Source organism: Camarhynchus parvulus, chromosome 11, assembly GCF_901933205.1.
Source record: "Camarhynchus parvulus chromosome 11, STF_HiC, whole genome shotgun sequence".
Classification (NCBI taxonomy): Eukaryota; Metazoa; Chordata; class Aves; order Passeriformes; family Thraupidae; genus Camarhynchus; species Camarhynchus parvulus.
Genome location: NC_044581.1, coordinates 7,512,370 through 7,521,420, shown reverse-complemented (window position 1 = coordinate 7,521,420; position 9,051 = coordinate 7,512,370). Strand labels below are relative to the sequence as shown.

Below are 9,051 nucleotides of genomic sequence, written 5' to 3'. Positions count from 1 at the left end.
GAACTTTCACAAAGCTACTCACATAATTAAGAGCCAAACCACTTATATGAATATAAATTTATGGGCTAATACTACCCTGTTTCATAATGGAAACAAAGTTAATTTGGGTTTTATTCAGTGCCAGTGCTATTAACTATGCATCTTAAGCATAACTGAACTTCTCCATAAATCTAAATTTTGTTAACATCCTGAAATCAATTACTTTGTGATTTATAGTTAAGACCATAGTGCTGACAATTATTAAACACCAGCCTCCTCTGGCGTTCCCACAAAAAGTGCAAGCTCATCCTAGGTGTGGACCAGCCTCTCCAGCGTTCCCAAAGAGCGAAAGAAAGTTTTTGAACAAGCTTTCCTTTAATTCCCAATACATTACCTGGATCCAGGTCCCTTCCAGTTTGTGCTAACACTCAATGCCAGTTCAAAGAGCTGCTGTGTGGTTTTCAGGTGTGACAAGAAGCTTCTGCTGCCAAATATCACCATTCCCACCAGTCAGTAATCCTACAGCCATCCCAGCCCCAGGTGCACTAATCCCAAACACATCCTGTGCTACTGATCCACTGCATGCAGGGCTCTCCTGCTGTCTGCACAGCTCCAGCTGCACGGCTGGGAACCATCAGCACCGCTGCAGTAGTGGAGGCAGGGAGCTGCTCAGAGGGCTCACACAATTCTGATGGCCCCACACTCCTCTGCTGAACACTCATCTGTCAGAGCACACCATTATTTGTGGGGACATGCAGCTATTCAGCAGCCACCTTGGAATTAGGTTTAATTGTGACCCCAAGACAGATTTCATTACATTTCAACTCAATGGTGTTGAGTTGTGCTCTGTCATCAACCTGGGGCAGTCAGCTGATTATAAAGCAAGTATTTAATCACCTTAACCCTCTAGAGACTTAAATTAAGGCACTTCACCACAGTCCCTTTATTCCTTAGTCTTAATTGAGGTTTCATTACCCACTGGCTACAGGGTCATTGTTTTGAGGCACAGGTACCTGACAGCTGAGGACCTGGAGCTACCTCGGCATGAGCTTTCATTTATATCAGGCAGCATTTGCTCATTCATCTCTCTGATACCCAGATAATGATCTCTGGCTTCAGCAACAAATAAGTTTTGAATATTGATTCACTTTCACCCTGCTATCCCCCAATCTAAACAAATCAATTCACCAGCAAGTGACAGGCACTTCTCCCTGCTATCCCCCAATTTAGATAAATCAATTCTTTAACAAGCGAGTCATCCCCATTTAGTAAAGCACTATGAAAATGCACTTCAGTAAATCTCTTCAAGTTTCCTACAGAGGAAAAAATATTGTTTTAATATACAATTTCATATTATTGTTTTAATAAAAGGAGCCATTAACTGTGGTGCTCTGGTGCAAGTTGTATTACAGGTAAAATTTCATCTCCCCAGTCTCGATGGGGGACTCAGAGGACCTGACACAAGACAGAAAAAGGACATTTGTTAAATAGCTGTTCAGCCAGGGAGAAAGCTAATTTGCTTTGGGCTCAGTGCTTTGTCTTTGCTTTCAACACCAACTATTTGAACTCAAAAACTGCCAGGCATGCTAGCATATTAAGATCTATCAAAATTCAAATAAGATGCATAATCTAAATAACGCAGTGTATAAATTGACTTTAAGGACTGAATAAGTTGCATATGCATCTTTTAAGGTCTGTAGCAGCAAAATGAAGACATCCATATTTTCCCTTTACTTTCCAATCTGCCATTTCATGTCTTTAGGCACTGTTTTTATACTGTTATATTGGGAATGCAAATATTTCATAAAACTTTTTATAAGCTTGAATACAATTCTAAGCATTTCAATTTCCCTGTAATTCAGTAAAACCATAAACCCAGTAAACAGTATTTCCACCAAAATCAACCTGACAATCCCCATAACAAGCACTTCCAACCGAGTCTCCTGTTTCAAGGATGCTTCCAAAGTCCTCATGTCCCCTGAAGAACATTTTGACATTAACAACCAAAGTTTTCAGCTTCACTAAAACCAAGACAGGCAAGGCTGTCATGCTGTTCATCATCCATTCAACTCCACTTCTTGCATAAAGATTTCCCCAGGAATCACCACTAGCTGTACAGAAATGAAGGTACCAGAACAGGATTAATTTCCTGCGTCATCTCGCACCTCTAGGACAAAGAATGACCTTCCCCAGCTCTCTAATTTGGTGCTTACTTCCAAAGAGAAAGGCAATGGGAAAAATACATTAGCATTGATAATTGCAATCAAAATGAGTTAGCAGCCAGTTTCTACAGACAAACTGGACAGCCAACCCAAAGACAATCACCTGGAACCCCTGGCAGTGCAGCAGAGCCAGCCCCGAGGAATACGGCACACAGCTTTTTCTCAATCACACCACTCGGTGAAGGCCAGCAATTAGGGTAAGAATAAATAATGGACTTTGCAGACAAAAGTACAGTGTATAACAACCTCATCCTACCTGAGCAGTTGTCACAGCCAGGAGAAACTGAAGGTCCTGAAGACAAAACCCTTGTTGCTAAGAGTTACAGGAACCACAGAGGGACATGGATTGTCAGGCACAGTGACAAGGCCAAGGGAACTCTGTGCAGGCCTCCTCCACTGCTTTGACCACATTTGCAAGTGGAATCTCTCTCTAAGCTAATAAACTCCAAAGTTAAAGTTAGAGAGAAATGAAGACAACTAGACCCTTCACTCATGAAGGATGGATAAATGACAAGATTAGGAAAGCCTGGCTAAAAAAAAAAAACCAAAAATATTTAAACCTTCCCAGGCTCCCCTACTGCATTTCATTGATTTCTTCCATATTTGATAAATAAATATGTAAACAGCAACACTGAAAACCTAAAATAAAAGGCTTTATTTTCTCCAAACAGCAGTTGTTTTCCCTTGTTTTTTAAAAAAATTCTTTTAACACTTTCAACATTTGTCAATAAAATGAAAATATACAACAGCCATGTAAATCAACATCTTTTCTTCTACCTCAAAAAATATATGCATTCTTCACATCAAAAGCACACATTGATTACTTACAACACAAAAGCTTCATGGCTGTACAACCCTGAAGGTTCTCACACAAACATGAACACACTTGTGTACACAAGAAAGGCAGCACACAACTGGTGAACTGTTTGTTCAGGTGGTAACACTTCAAAGCCTTTGTTTTAAGGATTTTTAGCATGGAAAAGCTGGCAAATCCCAGCAACTGCATGTTATGAGCCTCTCATGGCTAGTGGAAGATTCCTGCATTTAAATGTCTCCTAAAGGCTCTGCTTGTTACAAGCCTAAGTGTCTACAGCCACTGGCTAATTCTTTTAGCAAATTTCATTCTCGAGAATTGAGCTCAGCTTTGGACCCATAAGAAGTCACAAGAGAGGGCTTGATGGCAATCCAAATTATTGCCTGAAGAGTAAGCAATGAACAGCCAGAGGCTGAGCATTTCTCTGGCATAAACAGCTCAATTTGATCCTTCTGTCAAGTGACTGAAGTGCACAAAGAACTGGAACTCAGGATATCAGCATGGCATTCACAAAACAGCTGCAAGAATGAGATGGAGAAACCATTATCAGGCTTTGGCAAGGAAATTTTCATCTCAGTCCTCACTCACTGAAGTGCTAAGGAAGAGGCTGATATTCAAAGGCTACGAGGTGAAAATTCAGAGGCTCTTGTTTAAGAATGGTAAATGGGGACACATACCCATAACCACCACCCTTTCATACCATCCAAAATGGTAAGGCAAGTTACACAGGATTTCCCCCATGTCACCATTAAGAATTAAACCAAATGTAAAATAAAGGGATGTCAAAAGACAGTTTTTAGGAATGGTAATAGGAGGCTCTGAGGCTTATGTCACTTGTCAGCCCTTGCTTCCATTGAATCAAAGATTCTGTGTTATTCTGCATCCTAAAACACCCAGCTCAGTGGCCAGAAATCAAGGTCTGGCTTTCTTTTCTCCTGTTTCCTACACATACAATATGGTGCACCTAGGACTGACAGTTCAAAACATCCTGCCAGCACCCTCAATGTCACACCAGTTTTGCACTAATGTTACCTTCACATTAACAGTGTTTTTAACACCTTCTGCCTGCCTGTGAAATGAGGTCTAGCAGCAGCAACTCACACAGTTCTAGAATTATTTTAAAGTGGAATGTCACTAGTCATTAGCTGCTGCTGAGCTTGCACAATCAGGTGGAGCTGTCTCTTTGCAATGGCTGTGTTTAAATCCCACAGAAACTCCAACAGCTTGCCCTGGAGGAGAATCTCCATGGGCACGAACTGCAGAACCTGCTGGGGAGAGTCTGTGTCCAGCAAAGAGCTCATGAGAGCATTCAGGTGCTGCAGGTACTCCAGCACGGGCGCGGGGAGGCCTCGGAAGCCAACGCAGAGCAGAGCGGCGCCGCTGCTCAGGGCCTCCCGCGAGGTCGGGCACGCGAACGCGACGCTCCGGAAACAGCAGTGCAGGATGAAGACCAGGCCAGCTGTGAAACGTGTCAGGCAGGAGAGAACAGGCAAAACCAAGGCATCTCCTGCTGCCAGCTGCGCCAAGGAATGCAGAACACACTCCAAAAGCTGCTGCTGGTACTTTGGTTCTCCATCGTACAGCAAAGAGAAGCTGAAAGTCAGCAGCGTGGCTGCGTCCATGGGCTTTATTTCCATGCTGGGCTGGCTTTCTGCGTCACAGAAGGTGGGAAAGCCCACCACAAGGCACTTGAATTGGTCACTACAACTTTCATTTAGGACTTCCTGATGGCACCTGGAAAGATCAGACACTTTTGCCAGTATGAGTTCCCCAGAAAGAACTTCACAAGAGTGACAAGGCTGCAGCACTGATCTGCTTTTCAGCCTCCCCCCACCCAACTCCTTCACAGCTTCATTAAGATTTTCTAAGACCTGAACATCACAAAATGGAGAACACTTTACTCTGGGTAATCTTTTTCCTTCCAAAATGTACCAAAAGCTACATTCAAGGTTAGAAAATGATCCTTCCAGAACACACATGTTCCCAGCATTATTTAAACTATGTTCCTCAGCCCAGTGATTAAAATAGCCCTTTGCCACTTTATCATTCCATGTCAGGGTTTCCATCATCTTCCTTTCATTGTATGTACTAAAATATTTGTTTCTTTGCCCAAACCATTTTGCATTCATGCTGCAACCAGCCTGGGATTTCTTGACAAGCCAGTTATTTCTGCCAATGGGTTTCAGGTGGAACTTTTGCATGAAGAACTCTACTGCACAGTCTCTTAACTTGTTCAGTTTCACCTGCTCTGCTTCTTCCATGCGCTCAAAAAGACGGATATTCTCCGAAATAGTCTCTACCTGGCACTTGTAGAAGAACATGCAACATTCTTCATGTGTTTTAAGGAATGATTCTGGAAGTGTATGCTGGGAGAAAAGAGCCTTGTTGACCATTTCTGTTCCAAAGTTCTGTGTCATTTTAGGAAGAAGCAGATGAAGGCTTTCTCTGCCCATATAGCGAAGGCAAACCACATAGGCCTCTGAGTTTCCAGCTTTGCTGGTGGCTGGTTTAAAGACATGGACCTCCTCAAAAGAGCAGTTCAGCAGAAAGAGCAGGTTGATAGAACAGTGTTCAAACAGAGTGAACATCTTCAAAACAAAGGATCCTCCAGTGCCCAGGATCATTAAAGCAGTGACTGTTTCACAGTAATGAAGGGGTGAGACAAGAGCTTCCTGCTCACCTGGATTCCCCTGGCAATCAAAGCTGCCATCAGCAGTTACCAAGTGGACTGTGGTCATATTGCTCACAAAGCTCTGAAGTCCTGTTAGATGTCTTAATGTCATCACATCCCCAGTGTTATCTGGACCAAAGTACCACCAAGGTAACGTGTTTGCTATCAGACGGTCGTCCATGATCATCATAAGGATGTCATTGGCTTCATGATAAGGGTTCAGAGTATTAGCTACCCAATTCCAGTGGCAGGGGACATGGTGGGACTTCAAGAAGTGGTTAAGGCTGGCTATAAAAGCTCCAGGTGCTTCCCAGAGGTGGAAAGGATCCAGTTCTCCGTCCTGAAAAGCTTCATCTGGGAGAAGAGAAAAACTGCACAGGATCTCATGAAATTTGCACCATGCCTGGGCAGAGCTCAGCATTCACAGATTTCTTCACATGAGATATTATTTTCCCTGCTTTATTGGTAAATGAGGTGTGCTGATGCCAATCTTCCAAGTTCTTATCACTCAGTTGGTTCTTCACTTCATTCATTGAATCCTTCAGAGCCAGGAGTGAGTGAAATTCCACATGATCACATGTAAAAGCATTGCTGGGATCTGGCAGCTTCCATTCATCATTCACTGGCTTAGTATAAGTAAACTTCTTCTCAAAGAGCTTCTCAATTTCAGAGAGAATTTCAGGGCTGAACTTTTCAAGGCTGGTCTTCTGGTTAACATAAGGCTGCTTACATTTATCCATTCTTGAGTGGACTCACAACCTGGACAACATCAGGGGAGAAGAAACCATGTCATTCCAATCACACCAGTACAGAAATAGGAAAAGCTTTCTATAAAAAAATAAAAATGTGTCCTGCTTAGGAGCTATATTCTAGAACAGAGGTAAATGCTTCATGCACCAATGAGGAATGTAAATGAGGGCTATCCTGAATAAAGTCATTTGAAAATCAGGAGGTTCACCAGTTCAGTTGCCTTTCTTGCCATTTACACAGCAAATGAAGAAGAGTTTGCTGGTGCTTGGCCCTTCACTGACTCTGAATATTCTGCTCACTGTATGGATCTAAACACTTAAATACAAATATTTCTCTCAGTCACAAAAGAGAACACACCACAAGCTCTCCAAATTCAGCAAGTGGCCCAGAAATGTTATCATCTGATGATGGCACTGTTTATCTGAGAGCTCCAAGTATGGATGGTGCAGAGCCACAAGCAAAGGCAACTTTGAGAGGGAGCACAGCTGCTGCTCCTCCAGTTTTCCAAGTGGGAACAACCCTCCCACCAGAGCCAGTGTTAATGCTGGGGTAGCCCTCATTGGCACCCTTGAGAACTGCCCCTCAGCTGAAGGGCCCTGGAGGGATGCTGGACATCAGCCAGTGAGCACAACCTTTCTCTTCCTCTGCTCAGCATTACTGCTCCCTGCCAGATGACTGCAAACCCTTATGCCTCCCTTTAATGACTGAAAAAGCGGTGATAAACCTGAAGTGAGAGACTTGGTTGCAGCTGTGGTCAATGGGAATACGTGCTTGATGTTAAAGAAGAAAGTAGTGCTAAGTGCTGTGCTGTGAGTGAGTAAAAGGCCAACAAACACAAGCACACTCCACACAAAGCTGACGAGGCTGCAGCAATCTGCTCCACCGCTCAGCATAAAGCACACAGCACACAACTGACAGGCACTAACCAGAAATCAGCCAGCCAGCAATTTATTCCAAACTAAAATGTTCATTTAAGCAAAATAATTCAATCAAAATTACCACCCGAGATAGGCTGAGAGAGTTCCTATCTCTTTACCACCCCTCAAGCCCTCACATTCCCACAAACACAAAATACAATGACCTTAAGAGTTACATAACAACAGAGTTTGAGAAAATATTGGATTAAAACTGAAAGAGCTGAGAAAGTTTGGAAACAATGGCCACCCTCAGCACTTTACTCTTCCCCTCAAACCCATGCAGCATCTCAGGCCACAGCTCATATCTGTTTGCCCTCATCACCATCAGCCCTGAGAGGAGAAGAGAGGCACATGGGCACACACACAACTGAGGTTTCATCTTGCCTTTCCCCAGTTTAAGGGCTTTCAACAGGCAGGTTTAATTTCACTGTCCTCTATGCAGATGGGCTCTGGCTTTAATCTCAACCTTTCTTGTAAGATGTTCTGGGTAAAGAGGAAAACTGGGAAAAACACAGTGCCCTTGTCTAATTTATTTCATTTTAAACAGCAACTATGAGTATGGGCTTTTAATTACAGCTCATCCCACTTATTCATAGAAGAGGTTTGGAAAGGACCTTAAATACCATCTCATCCCAACCCCCCTGCCATGGGTAAGGGATACCTTCCACTAGACCAGGCTGGTCAGACCTCTACCCAACCTGGCCTTGGACACTTCCAGGGATGGGGAAGCCACAGCCCTTACCACCCTCACAGGGAAGAATTTCTTCCTAACATCCAATCTAAATATCTCCTCTTTTAGTTTAAAAACGTTCCCCCTTGCCCCACCACTATCTGCCCATGTAAAAAGTTACTCTCCTTCTTTCATATAAGCCTCTTTTAAATACTGGAAGGGGCTCTAAGAACTCCCCAGAACGTTCTGCAAGGCTGAACAACGCCAGCTCTCTTAGCCTGTCCCAGAGGTGCTCCAGCCAGAATACTAACAAGCGCAACCCTAAATCCAAGCTCACTCAGCACACAGCAAGAACAGACAAATGCCTGCTTTTTTTATCTTCATTTCCAGACCCCTTCCGGCCAGGACCGGGCTCTGGGCTCGCCCTACCGCGCAGCTCCTCACCCATCCCCGCGCTCCGCTCCCCGCCCGCCGCCTCAGCGCGGCCCGGCCGCCTCCCTCCGCCCCCGGCCGCTCGTAGCGCCGCGCCCGCCCGAGGCGCCTCCCCGCGCCGCCCGCTCCCTACGCGAGGCCGCGGCTGCAGCGCGGCCTGGAGCCGCTCCCGCTCTTACCCGGCGGGAGCGCGCCCAGCCCGGCCCCTCGCCCGCCCGGCACGCCCTCCCCTCGGGGGGCACCGCCCTGGCCCGGGTCTGGAGGGCTCTTGCCGCTGCGGCTTTGCCATCGGCGGCTGGGGCTGCTCGCAGCCGGGATGGGTGAAAAGCAGCAGAGTCCCGGGCAGGCGGCAGCGCGGCTCCATCTCCTAAACAGGAGCCCAAGCGCGGCTGTTTCTCAGGAGGAAAAGGGAGCAGAGGAGCCGCCTCCGAGCAGCGGGGCAGCCCGGCAGGACGGCGTTGCTAGAAGTTACCCGCGCAGCACTTACCAGCGCCAGCGCTGACAGGTTGCTCAGGAAGAAAAGAGGAGAAAGGCTGTGTGGGGATGTGTGGCCACCCGCTGGAGAGGCAGGGCTGGGGCTCAGCGCCCTGGGTGCT

At 45.6% G+C, this 9,051-nt stretch overlaps 1 protein-coding gene across 1 annotated transcript; it reads right to left on the bottom strand.

The window, feature by feature from the left end:
• Positions 1 to 2,877: 2,877 nt before the first annotated feature.
• On the bottom strand, positions 2,878 to 9,051 carry CMTR2 (cap methyltransferase 2). The gene is given in 3 exon segments (XM_030955996.1): positions 2,878 to 6,093; positions 6,095 to 6,445; positions 8,635 to 9,051. Coding segments are annotated over 2 exon segments (2,292 nt in total). The 5' UTR covers positions 6,427 to 6,445; positions 8,635 to 9,051; the 3' UTR covers positions 2,878 to 4,133.